We start from the raw sequence: 17,171 nt of genomic DNA, 5'->3' as shown, positions 1-17,171 counted from the left end.
ACCAGAACCAACATTGCAGACGAGCTGCAGGCTTATCGACTGTATGACACGCTGCATTGATGCAGCAGTTCATGCAAAAGGAGCCTCAGCAATAAGTATTGATTGCATACCACGTTCAAAATATCGGCTTACTTGTCAGTAGGTCAAAATAAGCCCGTTTTGTTATGTAATTCTCTAAGAAACTTGATTCTGGGTTTTCATTAACTTTAAGTGATCATCCTAAAAATTGACAAAAATAAAATATAAGTATTTTAAGTATTTCACTCTGTGCCAAATTAATCTATGTGTATATATATATATATATATATATATATATATATATATATATATATATATATATATATATATATAAATACTTGCTGAAAAAGCTAACTTTTCGGTTATCTAATTTATATCCAGGTGAAACTTGTTTTTCAGAGGTGCGATTTATTTTACGCCAGTAGGTGGCGACAAATCTCATTTCACCCTTTTCTGTTTCTCTTTTGACCGTTCCGTAACTATAATCATATTCATATTCATCAACGTGTTTCTCCATTTTGATGGCTGAATAGGGAGCTACCTCTGGTCAAGAGGAAAAAGCAGAAGTGAATTGTGAGCTGGTTCCGGTTTGGTTGTTTAGAGACACCTGTGGAAAGCCAGTGAGGTTAGTTCCTCTGAGCTGCTGAGGAGGAACCAGATGGTGATGGTGATCAAATCGCTCTCACCATCAGCATAAAAAAAGAAGAAGAAATAAAACAAGAAAATCACTTAAATCTCAGAAAACACCACAAAGACTGTTCTGAAAGTATAACAACATTTTAAGGTGATTTAATCTAATAATTTACTGGCGCAAGAGTGAGAGTTTTACAAGAGGAGGGCGGGGTCAGGGTCGGCTGGGGCGGGCGGTGCTTTCGGTCGCCCATGCCCCCTTCTGCCCTCTCCGCTCGCTGCGGGGGGAAGAAGCGTGAACTTGAACGCTACTGCCTGCTTTCCACCCGCTCAGCGCCAGTCCAGGCGGAGGCCAGCCAGCTAGTCTTGTCTTATCAGTTCGTCCCCGCCGGTGGAGTCTCGGTCAGCTTATCGGAGCCGAAGCAGCTGGACGGGCGGGGAGGGGGGTTCTGCTTTTTAGGGGGGTTTGGGACCCAGAAAGGTGCCCGACAAGGCGTCGCGATGTCCAGGCGCAAACTTGGGAGCCGACCGCAGCACCTGAGTGCGATTCAAGGTAAGCCAGGAGGGAACACGTTGGAGTGTTTTTCTTTTCTTTTCTTTTCCTTTAAATATATTTTCGTAAAAACTTATTAATATCCGGCTTGTGTTTCGTTGTGGTTCAAACTTACGCGCTTATTTGTATCCAATTACTAATAAGCAATATTAAACGGATAATTGATTCGCTGGCAATTCTCAGACACGAGGGTCACATCCTGAAAGTGTGTTTTGTGTTTAATTTGCCGCCGGTGAAGTGTCGTTTGAACGTGTAGCGTTGGAGTTTAAAGGGACATGTTTGAAGAAGCGCTCGGTTTTAATGTCCGCGTTGTTTGTCCTGGTGAGTGTCGGTGTTGTTGCTGCAGCAGTTCCCACAGAGGAAGGACCGGTTTATTGGCTCTACTCAGAGGCTACAGGTCCGAACAAGAGTATTAATCAAAACGGTTTTCAGAAAGGTTGGCTTCTTTAAATAATAATAATAATAATAATTAAAAAAAAAAAAAAAACAGACCCGCACATACACCGGCTCCTCAAAACGAGTCCTCCTGACGTTTTTAATTAAAAACCCCAATTGAAAATAAAAACCAAAACAACATAAAGTGAACTTATTTCACATTATTATTACTTTTATAAGCACAGGGAGGAAATGAAGACGGGGAGCTGAGAATCATTTTTTACAGTTCTCCACTGGAGACCAGTGGTGCGTGTCTGCTGTGACCACAGGCCCTGACTCAACCCTGTATAGTGTGTGTGAGTGTGTGTGTGTCTGTGTGTGTGTGTGTGCGCGCGCGCGCGCGGGCACGCACTAGTGCGGGCATGCGCGTGTAACCGCGCCTTGCAAGTCTGCACAAACAGCGCAGGCCTGAAACAGGAAAGGTGACATTTTTGAGTAACAACCGCTGAGATCCGACTTCAGACTGTACTGTCTGTACCTGTCCTGTACGGACAGGCTGCCCGGCCTGGGCAGGTGGATTCAGGTGTGCCCATGACCGGTGTTGAGCAACAGACTCCTGACCCCCCACCTCCTCCTCCTCCCTTCCTCCTCCTCTCTCTCTCTACCTGAGCTGTGTGAGTTTACTCAAGCTCTTCAGGGGGTTTGGTTGAAGCTTTGTCCACAGACGCTCTGTGGTTGTATTCAAAGCCGAGGACCACATTAGATTTGTCAACTTGTTACCCTCCTCCCTCAGTACTTGGTGTGAACACAGGAAAAAAAAAAAAGAAAAAAAAAGACGTGGCTGCGCTCTTATCTCAGACACCTTCAGTCACTTTTTTTTCTCTCTTTTATTGCAATCCACTTCCTGTTGAGAAACTCCCGCTGCATGTGGCTGGTAAGGCAACATTTTCTGTTGAGTGAAAGGTGAACGCCTCAGTCGCGATCATTCACTTTCTTCTTCTTCTTCTTTTTCTTCTTCTTCTAGTTCAGTCATCTCTCTACCAGAGGGCGAGTCATTTTATTAACAGGAGGTTTGTGCTCTGGTGGACCGTTGGGCTCTTTTGTGCTGCACCCAGCCGGAACGAGCACAGATCTGTAACTGGTTTTTAAAGGAAGTGGTCAGCGTTGGCTGAGCAGATTGGCCTCGTTGAGCTTATAAGTGAAACTAGCACTTTCAATCAGCAGGCCTGTTTGTTTGTTCCATTGAGGTCAGCGCGGCTCTCTGTCTGTAATTTAGAGGAGCGCACCAAAAGCCGTGGCTGCGTGCAGCACTTAAAACCCAACTTCATTTAGAAGTTAATTGAGACGCCCGGCTTTGTAGTGGATCAGACTTCAAACGACGAGAGTGAAGTGTTTTCTGTTTACATGCTTCTAACGGGGAAAGATTTACGGTCATGAAAATGCACCGATCTCGACTTTTTTTGGGGCGGGGGCAATTATCTTCCCTCTGTCAGAGTCTCGATAGAGGGATCAGTTCAAAAGGTGCTTTATGGTACAAGCTGTCTGTGGGTCGAGACCAAAAGTGATGGGAGTTTGGCGTTTTTGATGCGTTTTCTTTTATGACCTGCAAATCAGAGCCAGCCAGGAAATAATGTGATTCAGATGAGTTGGGTTTGGGGGGGTTGGTTTGTTTCTAATACAATTATAAAAACATCATGTCAAACCAGAGTTGAAGGCCGACGTTGTCAGATGTCTGGAATGATCTGTTCAGCATAGGAAAAAACAAAATAAGTTGAATTTTAAAAGCTTGAATTTGTTTTTATTACATTCAGAAGTTTAAGCATAATGAAGGAATGTTCTTTACTCTGCTTAAGAGAAGTATTCATCACACCCCAACACAAATAGTGCACAGTTGTGAAGAGGAAGGAAAAATTACGCTTGGTATTCCTTTTTGTTTTCTTTGAAACAGAAATTCATTGTGTGGATTTCTTTAATTATTTCATCTGGGTATAAATCCAGGTGATCTATGAAAGCCTCAGAGGTTTGTTGGAGGAAACGGGATCACAAAGATGGCCAGTGAGCCACATGGAGAGAGATGAAGCAGATTTAGGTCGTGGCACAAGATTCATAGTTCTGAAAGTCTCACTGAACGCCGTTCGATGCATCACCTCAAAACCAAGACGTGGCCGTCTGCACAAGCAGCCCAGAGGCTCTGGGTAACTCTGGAGGAGCTGCAGCGCTCCAGACATCTGGAAACACTGCCAGGAGGAAGAGGGAGTCCAGTCAAAGGACAGAAAACATGCGGAGGAAACTGCTTTGGGCAAATAGGACAACATTTTGTGACTGGGATGCAACAGTATGTGTCGGAGATGAAGAAACCTCCCCCGGTGTGGTAGTGGCAGCATCATGCTGTGGGGATGTTTGTCCTCAGGAGGGAAAGGGAAGCCGGTCAGAGTCGATGGGAATATGGATGGAGAGACCGCTTAAGGTTTGAAGTCTGATGTTTGAGTTTGAGTGAGTTTTCATTGTATTTTTTACAAAGTGAGCAGAAAATTCATTCTAATGTTCAAAGCTGGTAAAGATGCAACGTAGAACACCTGCATATAAATATAAATACAGGAAGCAATTTTACTTTCACTCAATTGTGCAAATTCTGCTTTTTCATCAAATGAGGTGTGAACACTTTTCGTAGGCCTCTGCCAATTCAAATTCCTCTGCTCCTTTTTGTTCTTCCTCAGATGTCTGTGATATGGAGGAAGCTGCCGACCCGCCAGGCGACCACCATCTTCCTCCTCCTCCTCTTCCACAGGTCCAAGCCCCAGAGGATGACCTCCTGACCTGTGGGCAGTGCAGCCAAGCCTTCCCCCTGGCCCACATCCTGGCCTTCATCCAGCACAAGCAGGGCGGCTGCGTCTCAAGGAGCCCGGGCTCCGGGGCCACGCCCCCATCACCCGCCGGTCGAGCTGGGCGCCAGCGGGTCGCCGGTGTGGAGCCGCAGCCCGGCTTCATCGAACTCCGGAGAGGGGCTTCCAGGGGCCGGTCCTGGGGAGACGAGTCCGGCCTGAACGTGAAGGGGGAGCTCAGCAAACCAGGTGAGGCCCCACAACAAGGTGGCAGGTTGCTAACGACTGAGTCTGTGTTTTTGTGTTGTTTTTTTTTCCAGTCATCCTTTTATTCAGTTAACAACCGCTCCTCCTCCAACTCGAGCCCAGCTCATTAGCTAGCCGTTGCCATTAGCGCACCCGCTTGAGTTAGTGACACTCGAGCTAATTGCGTGGAAAAGATAGGCGTCAGGAACATTCAGAGGGCACCGCGGGTCCCCCGGTGCCCCGCGCCGAGCACCTGAGCTCCTTCCCGTCTCCCTGGCTGTCGGCCTCTGAGGCGGAGTGGCCAGGTAAACATGTCTCTTCCTGCCTGTCATCCATGACGCTCCGCCTCGGCCAGCGGAGTGGGTCTAACGGCCCCGCCGGCCGCCATGACACTGTAATGGAGGACGTTGCGTCAGCTCCTCAGCTGTCTCCTACCGATCAGCCCCGGGCTGAGCCACCTGAGCTCCTGGGAGCCTCCTCCTCCTTCTGCCTGTTTTCAAAAGGACGATCCCATCTTGTCTCTCTTCTTGTTCTGCCTTAAACTGTGTGTGATATGTCAGCAGCCGCTCTGTCTTTTTCTTCGCTAAAGGCTGCTTTTCTACGCTTCTCCGGCATCCTTTAGCGAAGACGAAGCAAACATGTGACTGCGGCCCAATACAGTGTCACGGTACGGTAGATCAGAAATCCCTGAATCCTCGTTAAAATCCAGCTGAATAATTTTACGTAGCAAGATGAAAACAAGGTACCACTTTACAAAAAGGCTCCCCTTACAGATGGCTAATAAATAGTTCATAGATTCATCTGTAATCAGTTTTTATATAATTAATAACTGTTTAGTATGCACCAAGTAAGGATGAGAAGGAAACTTTGTGCTAGAAAATTATGTTTAGAAATGCTTACTGTGCTTCTGAGTCAGTCTGAAATGTTTAGTATAACAACTCTAGATAAAATATTTAGGTGAACAGATTTGACTCACCATTTGGCAAAAAAACGGTAGATTTTGTTGCCTCCTCCGTCTTAATTAATGCATAATAAACAGTAATTAATGATTTATAAAGAGTTTAGATATGAATTAATTACATATCCATGAACTCCTTTTTTCTTTTTATGGTAAAGTGGCACCAAGAAAGGTTATAAGAGCTGATGGATTTCCTCGCACAAAGGTCAGAGGTGTCTGGTTGTGAAATGAACGTTTGTATCTCAGGTACCAGCACCCCATTGCGCTTTTTTTTTTTTTTTTTTTTTTGTTAAACGCTCGCCACATGTTAGCAGTTCCTTCCTTTGCGTCAACGCTCAAGAGGACGCATGCATGCATGCAGCGTTTCCGTTTGTCCAAACGTTCACCTCGCTGCGAGTGGGTTTGCAGCAATGAGTAGCCCAGCAGGACAACAGTGAGGGAGCAGAGGGTGGTCAAGAAAAAAAAAAAAAAAAAGGAAAAAGAGCATGACAGGTTGTGCATAATGCAGGAGATAAGTTTGGATTAAATTTTTATCCATGTTGGTTCAGAGTTTGACATTTTACATTCGTACCTTGAGCTAAAACGCCGGGTGTGCGGAGTGACCTCGTTGGAGAGGTTTGACTCCTGAAATGACTGCAAGTGAAAGAGCAAAAAAAAAAAACCGACAAACGGCAGCTCTCTGTTCATTCAGAGCCTGATGGAGGAGAAAACGGGGGGATGGATTACTGAGCAGCCGCGTGCATCTGTCTCATTCCTTTTTATTTATTCTCCTTGTTTGTTTTTTTTTTCTTTTTGCGCCTTCCCATTTCCTCCCCCGCATCTTCAGCACACTTTCGCTTTGCCCTCTTTCAATCCCCCTCCTCCTTCTCTTCTTCATCTTCCTCTCTCTCTCTCTTTTTTTCTCTTTCCTCCGCCTCCCGAGGGAGAAGAGATTCTGCCTGCTGCTCGTTAGTGCTCCCAGCCAATCTGCATTTTTAATTAGTAGTTATTGCTTCTGCTTAATATTCAAGTGCTACCCTGGGCCAAATGGGAATCCTTACAAAAAGAGGAGGAGTGAGCAGAGGAAAGCGAAACCGGCCGGGTATTGTGTTTCTCTCCAGGACCCCAAGACAAAAGCCGCCCCCCCCCCCACCCTCCTCACCACCTCCTCTTCCTCACCCTCACCCTTAGGGAAAGATTTGGTGGGGTTTCTTTTTAGGGGGAGTCGAGGTTGGAGGATGGGTCTAGAGTACAATTCGAAGGGGTGACACATTTTCCTGGTGTCTTTTGCCCCCCTCCGTGCTACATTACAATCTTTTTTATCTCATTCTCTCTTTATCTCCCGAGCCCTGACCTACCTATCTCTGTTTATCTTCCCTCCTCTCTCTCTTTTCTCTCTCTCTCTCTCTCTCTCTCTTTCTCTTTAAGGAGTATCTCAACTTCTCCTGGCTTTCTCCTCAGGCTAGGTTAAAGGACACGAACACCGCAGCTCCTCTCATCTCCAGACAGAGGGAGGGCGACGAGGGGAAAAAAAAAAAAAAAACGAAACAGTTGCTCTCTTTTTCATCTTCAATCTCCTCCCCTCCTCCCCCCCCCATCCTCCAATAAAATACAGAAGGATTTGACTTGAGGAAACATGAAAGAGGCTTATACCAGAGTCTGCTTTGAACCTCTCCAAAGAAAAAGTGTTTAAAAAAAATAAAAAACAGTTTTCCCTTCAATTTGGGGATCTTCTCGCCAGTTCTGATTTATGCAGAAAGGCCTCATTTGTCAAGCAGGCTGAGTCAGAGCCCGATTTGCATAAAGCGTTCGTTTTCTGCATTCTGCTAATTAGCAATTTGCAGCTTAATTGGCGCGCTGCTCTCAGTTAGGAGACAAAGCTATATAAAAATATCTCCAGATGTACTTTGTTTCACTTCTCCCTTCCTTCGTCCAGGTGAGGTTCTTCTTCGCCCCGCTCTCCGAGATTCGGCTTCAGCATCATCCTCGTTCTCGTGCACAGCTTTCATCAATTAAAAATGGCTGCGATAAATATTTCAATGTCCCTAAAAGTGGTTGTTTGTAGCGATGAAACCAAGTCATTCTCAACTCTTCTGTCTCACCTTAGGTTGAGTTTCACACGTGAGCAGTTTGTTGCATTGCCATGACATGTTTTTTTATTTATTATTTTTTTGCAACCTCCCTGAATCTATGCTAATCAAGCCTTCTGGTCTGAAAAGCGGAGCCCATATTTAGTTTCCTCCTCCAGATGGGGGTGATTTCTCTTGATTTTAAAGAATAAAATTAGCAAAAAACAAACCAAAACAAACATTTTTGATCATGTTGCATTTCATACCGTTTTAAAATTTACTGAATTTTGAACGTTTTAATACTTTTAATGCTGAAATCGTAATGAGCCACAGTCAGTCTTTAAATATGGAGTGCTTTTCATGCACAACAAGTCCAACATGGAGTGATTCAGATCAAATAAAAACAATAGAAAATGGAGAATTTCTATTGGTGGGGTTGCTCTGATTCTTTGCCTGATTGAAACTCTGAATTCGGCTCACCAGGACAGAGATCCAAAGCAAACCTTCAGGTCGGCCTCTGAAAGACTGAGATAACGAATGTCTTTGAAGGCCTAGTTAAAGTCCAGTTGAAAAGCTGTAACACGACCAAGACAGGGCGTTCAGACTCAAAACGAGCTTTTTGTTTACTCTGCTTGATATAAAATGTGTGAATAAGTTTTTACAATGAGATTTGCTATCCACAATGACCCTTAACCTTTCAGATTATGCTTGTTCTGTGATTTTTGTTTGTGTAAGGTAGTTTCTGTGTCAAATTTTCTATATTTAAGTCAGATGATTTATTTGGATCAAACATTTGTTAATTCAGTTGCACCATAGTTTTTGTTCATGAACACTGCTTGTATTGTTTTTGTTTTTTTACGATGACGTAGACCAAATTAGGCTGAAGGGAAACAAACAGTTTATGAAAACGAAACATGATGTTCATCTGCACTGTTGCAAAGGAGCAGCTAATTCACTTTCTTAGAAATTAACTGCTCAGTTTACAGCTCCGTAAAGTTGCTCCCAAGTGGACATTAATCTTTAATTTTCTTTCCCGGGTGGAGCTCAAATGTTTCAATAAACATTTCACTGTATCGTCCGTCCACTAACTCGGGGATTTTCTCTTCTTGCAGGATGCGAAGAGCCCGCCTTTTTCACTTGCTTTCAGTGTGACAGCGTGTTCTGCTCGGCGTGGGCGCTGCTCCAACATGCCCAGCACACGCACTCCTTCAGCATCTACCAGGAGGATGAGGACGAAGACACCTACATGGGAGGAAGAGAGGGTCTGAAAGAGAACAAGTCCACAGCAGCCGTTCTGGACCCACGCCACCTGAACCAGGCTCTCGCCTCCGCCTTCCAGCCCACCGCCCAGTGGCGCTCGCGTCAGAACCAAGCTAGCCTCCAGGCCATGAACTTCTCCGTGCGACTCCGGGAACTCGCCGAGGGGAACAACACAGGCCTCAGTTCCCCCATGGCGCCCGTGTTGTCTCCGTCCTCGTCTCCGCCGGCAGCGTCGACGTTTCCTCAGCCTGGCGCCCTCCAGGCTGATTTTCACTGCGAGCTGTGCGACCAGAATTTCCACTCGCTGCGCGCCCTGTCTGCCCACCGCCGGACTCACGCCTGCGACAGGCCCTATCACTGCGGGGTGTGTGGGCAGGCCTTCGCTCAGAGCGGGCAGCTCGCTCGCCACATCAGGGGCCACCACCGGGAGGCTGCAGGCGGAGGAAGTGGGTGTGAGTCGGTGGAGGCGGTTCTGATGGAGGAGGATACTGGGAGGCAGGGGGCCCGGGGAAGGCTTCAGGGGCCAGGGATGATGGGAAAAGAGCTGGATCTGACCCTCCCCAAGCACCCGACCGTAGCTTCAGGCCTAATGCTGTTGAACTCCCATCTCAGACCACCGGACAGGGAGCTGCTGAGGCTCTACCCAAACCACAGGGCCGGAGGCGAGGAGGCGGCGGAAGGGCAGGGGGAGCCGCAGCCCGCGTCGCCCTGCGCCAGCCCCTCCGAAGGCTCCCTAGAGAGCGGAGACACGGGAGGAAGCGGGGAGAGCGGCATCGCCAGTGGCAACTGCACGCCCAAACGGCCAGAAATGGGCGAGAGAGCACGGGGGGTTGGAGAGTGGGAGAACGAACAAGGAGAACTCGTCGAGAGGGAGAAGGAGTGGGCCTCCGGCGTGCAAGAGTGGCAGAGAGACTTTGAGCGGCGAAGCGCCGCAGGAGCCACCATCGCCGGCGCGAACGCCAGCTCCACTCCAGGTCCCGCTGGGAAGAAGAAGAAAGATGAGGCCTGCGAGTTCTGTGGTAAGCAGTTCAGAAATAGCAGCAACCTGACCGTGCACCGCCGAAGCCACACGGGTGAGCGGCCGTACCGCTGCGGCCTCTGCAACTACGCCTGCGCCCAGAGCTCAAAACTGACTCGCCACATGAAGACCCACGGTGCCCAGGGAGCCAAGGCCTCCTTCCTGTGCCAGCTGTGCTCCGTGCCCTTCACCGTGTACGCCACCCTGGAGAAACACCTGAAGAAGGTCCATGGCCTGAGCCATGCCAACGTTGGGGCGTACGCGCAGGCCAGCGCCGCTGATACCTTGGCCGCTTTGAGAGCAGGAGAGGAAACAGGAGTCGGGGTGGTGAAGATGGAGGAGGATGAGGTGGGTCTGGAGAGCAAGGCTCAGGGTTACGCAGAAAAAGACATGAAGGTGGAAGAAGGTAGAGGGAGTCCAGCAGCAGTGGAGGATCTTCCACATGAAAGCATTGCTGAGGCGGGCCTAGCTTTGGCTTCTGCTCACTGAGTCAGGTTAAAGTGGCGGAGACGCCGCATGACTGTCAGCAGCAGGTCGCAACAACTGCCGAGGCCCGCTGCAGCCAGCAGTTGTTCATAGACTGCAAAGCTGCTGGCTGAAACTAAGTGCCTACAGTTCTTCAGACCACAGAGAAAAACAAGTCCGTGACATTCAGCAGGGAGATTACCATACCTCGTGAACAGGAAGTGCACTGCCGCAGTCCACACCAACACAGGAAACTGATCACCATGCTGCAGCGCAAAATGCAAGAGAACAAGAGCGCTTCATGTCTGTATCGACCCACTGGACAGATGGCGACGCATCAACCCAATCAGAAGAGATTATGCTGTGTAAAAAAAAAAAAAATTAAAAAGCAATTTAATGCTGTTGAGCACTGATGAGTGTGGAGAGGTCAGATCGTGCTGTTCTCTGTGGAGAAGACCTTTTAAAGACTTTGGAGCCGCCGCAGGGCTGAAATGAATCCAAACACTGTCTGCCTGTAGTTTGTCACACACTTTTTAAAGCCGCTTGCTTGTCACAACACTTGTCACTTAATGTTTACAAGTCCCATGGGGCCGAGCGAGGCTGTGCTCCTGACTTTGTGAATAGATGCTGCAGTGGATGTGAAAAAAAGAAAAAAGTTTACACACCCTTGTCGAAACGCCAAGATTCTGTGACCTAGAAATGATGAGACCGTGACGAATCATTTCAAAACACGAATGGACGTGTTGGAGGGAGAACTGCAAAACTAAAAAAGGCCCAGTAGACTGTTTGCATAAGTTTGTGCACCCCCAAATTAAAAGTTTGAGGCACTTTTTAGTTCAGTTTCAACATTCAGTCTGAATTATTTGACATGTCATTTCCACAGCTCTGAACGCCCCTCAAATTGCTTTAGCTCTGAACTTTGACTAAGCCGTTACTCGAGCTTTCTGTTCTTCTGGTGGAATCGTTTTAGTGGACTCTTGACTCGTGAATGATGAAACCCATCTTCACCATTGTAGCAAACACCTGAAAAAAAGTGACTGGTGCCCATAGAAGAAGAGTAACCCCAGAGCATGATGGTGCCACCACCATGTCTCTCCATGGTGATGCTGCTGTTTTGGTGCCAAATCTACATTTTGGAATCAGGACCCAAATCTTTCATTGTGGTCCCATCACACTTTCTTACACACAGATTTGGGTCAGAACTGGATGTTTGGAGAAAAAAACGGGGTTTTCGTCCGGCAAACGTGGGGTTATTGTCCCAGTCAGTTCAGAGGTTTCTGATGTTGCTGGCAGCATCTGGACCAGATTCAGTGAAGGCCTCCTTCTCTGTCAGACTCAACCTGTGACTCCAATAACTTATTTCCAGTCAAAATAATTACCGTAGCCTTCCCCCCCCCGCCCCTCACCCCCCAATAGTCGTGAATAGTTTTGGATAGATTCCAACTTGTTTTTGTGCCCTTCTCCTGACTGATACATTTGTATAATCAGATCTGCAAACTGTGACTTCTGCTGAAGGGCATCATGAAACGCCTGCTTGACCAGCTGAGCTTCAGTTACAGTCGATCTCTATAATTAGTGTCAGGTGTGACTGAATTAAAAAGTGCTTCACACTAATGCATCCAGTTTATTGCAGCTTATTTATCATACATTTTCACTTTATATCAGTTGTATAATAATCATTTTTAGAATCTTAAAATCTTGGTATTTCACCAGGATGTGTGGACTTCATTTTTTTTAATCTCCACTGCACATGGAACCTTTTTGTCTTTGCTTTTCTAATTTTTATAAATGTGAATACAGAGACTTTAAAGTCTCATCTGCTGATGTTTTGTAAGATTAATTTCTATGCATATATATATATATATATATTAAAAAAAAAAGCCAGCAACTTTTGCATACATATGAAACGGGTGTGTATCATTTCCCCCCTCTGTACTGTTGTGATGGTAATTTCTCTCTTTCGTTGTTTACATTGGTTAAAAGTGTCGGGCGGCCGCGTGAAACTCGTGCATGTTTCGTAGCCGTTTGCGTAATTTCTGTTGTCCGCCTTTGAATTCTTCCTAATTTATGGCTGCTGCATGTTGGCGGGTCGTTTTGTTTCGCTGCCGGGGAACGTGAGCCCACCAAGCGAGCGCTTAGGGGTGTGGAAATTAGCATCAATAGTCATAATCAATATGTTGAGTTTGTGTTTATTTGTGACCACTTTTAAATCCAAGTTGATCTAAAAACATTTAAAATCAGCTTATTTTCACAGTAAAACCTCAATGAATTTGTCTACTTTTATTTTTTTTTGTTTTTCATCAATCTCTTGACCTCTGAATACATTCAGGTCATTAAAAACGTTTGTGCATTTTGTTTAAAAAATGATTAATGAATGATCGCAGTGTAACTGTTCAGGGATGATGTTGTACATATTTTCTTGCTGTTCTTGTTGTGGATACCTGCCTGCTCCTGTTACATGATACTCACTTTCCCCCAGCATGGCTGACTCCTTTCTTTTTATGCCCAAAAGTGACTGTCTGTGTAAAAGGATGTAATTTTGTTATTGCCTTCATGACAAAACCTCAATAAAGAATTGAGGTTAAGTATATTCTCTTGTTGGGTCTCTTATTTATTTATTTTCATATTTTCAGTAGTCATTTGTTGAACCACGACTCCTTAAGTTTTCCACAGTTTGTTGCAGACTTTAGTATTTTAACTGTATAATCGTAACTAGAAGTAAAATAAGTGTTCAAGAATTAAAAATGTTAAAAGTGAGTAGAAATCAACCATATGTTATATGTTGAGAGCATCTGAACCATCAATTTACCTACTCAGTTGAGTTTGGGTGTAGACTTTGACTAGGACATTCCAGCACATGAATATGTTGCGATCTAAGCTGGATTTATTTTTTGAACCTCTGTCCCAGTCTCAAACTTTTAGCAGGATTTCTTCGAACATTGTCTTGTATTTATCTCCATCCATCTTTTTATACTTTTAACGAGCTTCTACGTCTTCGATGAAGGAAGGCATCCCCACAGCCTGACGCTGCCACTGCCATGCTTCACACATCATCCTAACGTGCAGACTTCACCGTCCTCAACACACGTTTTGCATACAAACCCAGACGTTGAAGTTTGGCCTCATTGGACCAGAGAAAGTTCTTTTACCAGTTTGCTATGTCCTTTTCATGACTTGTGCAAACTACAAATGGGTCCTATATTTGCTTTCTTTCAGAAATGACTTTCCTGTCAAACTGAAATGTACCCCAAATAACCGATTCTCCAACCTGAGCTGTTGATGCAGCTCCTCCCGTTACCACAGGCCTCCTGGCTGCTTGTCTAACTTGCGTCAACAACTATGTACTTTTACTATTTTTAAATCACAGACTGAGCAGTTCTCTGTGATATCTGTAAATCTCCGGATATTGTGTATAACCTAACACTTTAAAATTCTCGACATCTTTTTCTCTTACTGCTCCTTGGTCTTCGTGAAATTGTCTAATGCTCCCTAACAAATCTCGGCGGCCTTCAGAGTTTAATACTGAGATTAAATGACACACAGATCATGTGGGACTTTACAAATGACTTCTGGAGGAAACGACACTGGATTTTATTTTGAGGTATCAGAGTAACAGGGGCTAAATATGAATTCAGATAACACGTTTCAAAATTTTATTTGAAAAAACAAAAACAAAACAAAAAAACAATAAAGCTTAAAACCTTGTTTTATTTTCCTTCCAGCTCACATTATTTTTGTCGGTCCCATACAATCCCATCCATCCATCTTCTTTACACCCTTGTCCCTTAGTGGGGTCGGGAGGGTTGCTGGTGCCTCTCCAGCTAACGTTCCGGGCGAGAGGTGGGGTCACCCTGGACAGGTCGCCAGTCTGTCGTAGCCATACAATCCCATAAAAAAAAAAAAAAGTTTGTTTTTGGAAAGTGACTAAAATGTGAAAGTTGATGAATACTTCTGGAAGCCTCTGCTGAAACGGTTTCCTCGCTGGGATGTCGTGTGAGGAGGGGCTCTTTCTCAGAGGACCGCGCTCAGTGCTGACTTTTTAATTTTTAATGTAGATGTTTGGATTAGGGACCCTCAGTCCTTGTTTACATCCTTCTGATGTTGCAGGGCTTCATCTCCAAACATTGTCCCGCAGCTCACCCAGCTTCCCACCCCGGTGGGGTGGGGTGGGAAGCGGCACCATGCACCGGACTACTGCTGCTCCTGCTGAATGCATTTGTAGCTCAGTTCACGCAAGCTGTGATGGGACAGGAGTGACGGGGATTTCTCAGGATGCGTGACTGTAGCAGAGGGAGGCGGGGTGGGGGGTTTCAGTTTGACGTGTTTGGGTGGTGGGGTGGGGTTGGGGAGGGGTGTGTATCAAGGGGTTGGGATAATTGGTGACTCCATTCTAAGGGGCACAAAAAAAATAAAATAATAAAATAAAATAACAGGCTACAGCAGCATCTCTGGTCTGAAGCCCACCCCTCCTAAATGAAAATGAAGTTGTGTGATCCCACTATAGCTCATTAACAGCAGGTCCGCTAATGAGCTTTCAACAGGGTGGGGGGCTGGGGAGATGAAGGGGTAAGAGTAAAGGGTGGTGGTGGTGGTGAGGTTATTGCGCCAGATGCACACACGCCCACTACCACCAATTACCATTGTATGATTGAGAAGAAGGAGGAAGTGAAGACAGCAGCTCCCCCCCCCTCCCCCCCTCCCCTCGGCCCGCTTCTGTCCGCAGAGACCCAAAGAGAGAAAAAACAGAGTGACGCAGCGGACCGGTAACATCTCCGATCAGCTCAGCACGCTGGGCGCCACGGTTAGCGCCATAATGGACCCAATTATGCAAGGTAAGGTGATATACGGAGCAGAATGCGGCACGCCAGGGCCTGCAGCAAACTGATATCTTCTTCCCTGCGTGCCCTTTGTCTTCTTCCTGCCGTCCACACCTACCTGAGCCGCTCCTCGGAACCGCACAGGTCAGGGTGTGGACGACGGACGCAGCCAATGGCGGCGCTCACAGGTCCGGGATTGGTCAGCCAATGAGAGCCGTGGAGTTGCTTCTGACCAGCGGCTGCGCTTAGGTGGCGGTGAGGTGGACTTTGAGATCCTGTGTGCGAGGCCTCGGCGAGGACGCTGCAGGCCACATGCTCAGGTGTAAAAAGCAATAAGAATGAGCTGCTCACACATTAACAGGTTACCACTATAATGGAAGAAGTGATATTGGAGCGGCGTGATGCAATCCTGTGACACGAGGCTGTCCTTTCAACTCCTCGAGTCTGTTTGTGAACAAAGCGCTCACTGAGTGAGCTTAACCGCTTTTAGAATAATCTGGAAGATTGAAGCCAAAGAGCGAATCGAATGTGTGGAAGCTAACAGAGAAATCCTCAACAGAGTCCAGAGTCGTGTTGAGTTAGAAAACGTCTCAGTGATTTTCAGGTGTGTGAAATCGACTATATATATTTTTTTATTATTATTTTTTTTAGCTTTACATCAAGTTATAATGTTATTCAGTCATCAAAAACCTACATGGAGTATTGTCTCAATTCTTTCATGCATGTTTGAGAAATCCTTTAATCTCCATGGCAACCATTCAACTGAGCAAAAACGCCTGAGTGGACCTAGCCCCGCCTTCTGGGACTCAGCTCCGCCTCAGAGCTGCAGCTTCTGAGTTTCTGAGCTTCTGCCTGACAGAGCAGCCTTTTTCTACGACTCCCTGACTCGACTCCTTCAGACTAGCCAGCAGCAATTAGCAAACCTCTGGTGGAACTGCACATCCTCTGAGCTCGTTATAGGAGCTACTTCTCAGTTAAAAACGTTGTTAAAGGGTTATAGAGAAGCGATGTGATGACTTAATAGAGAGCACAAGTTTTTAAAGAGACAGAGGCCCAATTTCAAGGTGTTAAATAACAAGGTAGCATTTCTTTTAAGTCATATTTGATATATAAAGCATTTTTTAAACAACTGATTTAATAGTTACTTTATTACGTTATAAAAATGGCACTATGTGCCTGGAAAATACATAATACTACCACTTTAAATCATCTGGTGGGAGACTCTGCCTTTGTGTTTGCTCCCATTTGAGTTCAGGCTTGGTCATGGTACCAATGGTTAAACACTCCAATTAGTTTCATTAGTCAGCCAGACATGTCTTATTTCTGATGGAAATGATGTTCTTTGTACCTGTTTGCATTTGATAACTGTAATCTGGCCTTGTATTATACTGCATCTCTGAACCTTAAACAGGACAATAAAGGGAAAGGACTCAAACACCTTATTTGATATAAACTTGACTGAAACAAGTGCAACCAGTCAGAGATGGAGGAGTTAGACAGAAAACAACAAAGGTTTCCTTTGAATGTTTCTGGAGAAGAAAAGGTATTTCAATATATTTCAAAATGGAGAGGAGGAGAGTCATTCTTATTTTATCTTACAAAATGTTAGCCTGAGAAAAAACAGACTCCTGTTCTACGCTTTGCTTCGTACTGAGGTGTTGGTCCCTTGGCTATTGAGAAATGTTTACTTCCTGGAGGCATGGACTCTTCTTCTTCTTGTGTTTTTGTTTTTGTCAGTTAGCAAGAAAACTGGAGGTGTGCATTAACAGTGTGAACTCTGCTGAAGTCTTACATTTTACCCAATCACTAACATTGACTACAGGCAGATTTCAATTGTAAAACAGCACAAAAAATCAATGTTATCGTCCTCAATTTCTCCTTCTGGTCGCTGGTTGGCTCAGTTGAAATTCTAATGGAGAGAATTTGAGTTAATGGGAGAAAAATCAAGAGGAACACCGAAG

At 45.7% G+C, this 17,171-nt stretch overlaps 1 protein-coding gene across 1 annotated transcript; it reads left to right on the top strand.

Annotated features, from left to right (window-relative positions):
• The first annotated feature begins 578 nt into the window (after positions 1-578).
• On the top strand, positions 579-12,983 carry znf296 (zinc finger protein 296). Its single transcript, XM_015002638.2, has 3 exons — positions 579-1,201; positions 4,294-4,647; positions 8,763-12,983. Exons 1-3 carry the CDS (start codon positions 901-903, stop codon positions 10,415-10,417), a joined length of 2,310 nt encoding a protein of 769 aa, XP_014858124.2. The 5' UTR covers positions 579-900; the 3' UTR covers positions 10,418-12,983.
• Positions 12,984-17,171: the final 4,188 nt, after the last annotated feature.

Source organism: Poecilia mexicana, unplaced genomic scaffold (genome assembly GCF_051168715.1).
Source record: "Poecilia mexicana isolate PSO_F unplaced genomic scaffold, ASM5116871v1 scaffold_13, whole genome shotgun sequence".
Classification (NCBI taxonomy): Eukaryota; Metazoa; Chordata; class Actinopteri; order Cyprinodontiformes; family Poeciliidae; genus Poecilia; species Poecilia mexicana.
The sequence above is the reverse complement of the archived record's forward strand: the minus strand, read 5'-3'. Positions and strand labels throughout refer to the sequence as shown.

What these genes read in the sequence shown, in the direction of transcription:
- znf296 (XM_015002638.2), top strand. Translation starts at nt 901, where the DNA reads ATGCCCCCTTCTGCCCTCTCCGCTCGCTGCGGGGGGAAGAAGCGTGAA. An exon ending in GCACCTGAGTGCGATTCAAG is followed by an intron (nt 1,202 to 4,293) that starts GTAAGCCAGGAG and finishes GTTCTTCCTCAG; the next exon opens with ATGTCTGTGATATGGAGGAA. An exon ending in GGGGGAGCTCAGCAAACCAG is followed by an intron (nt 4,648 to 8,762) that starts GTGAGGCCCCAC and finishes CTCTTCTTGCAG; the next exon opens with GATGCGAAGAGCCCGCCTTT.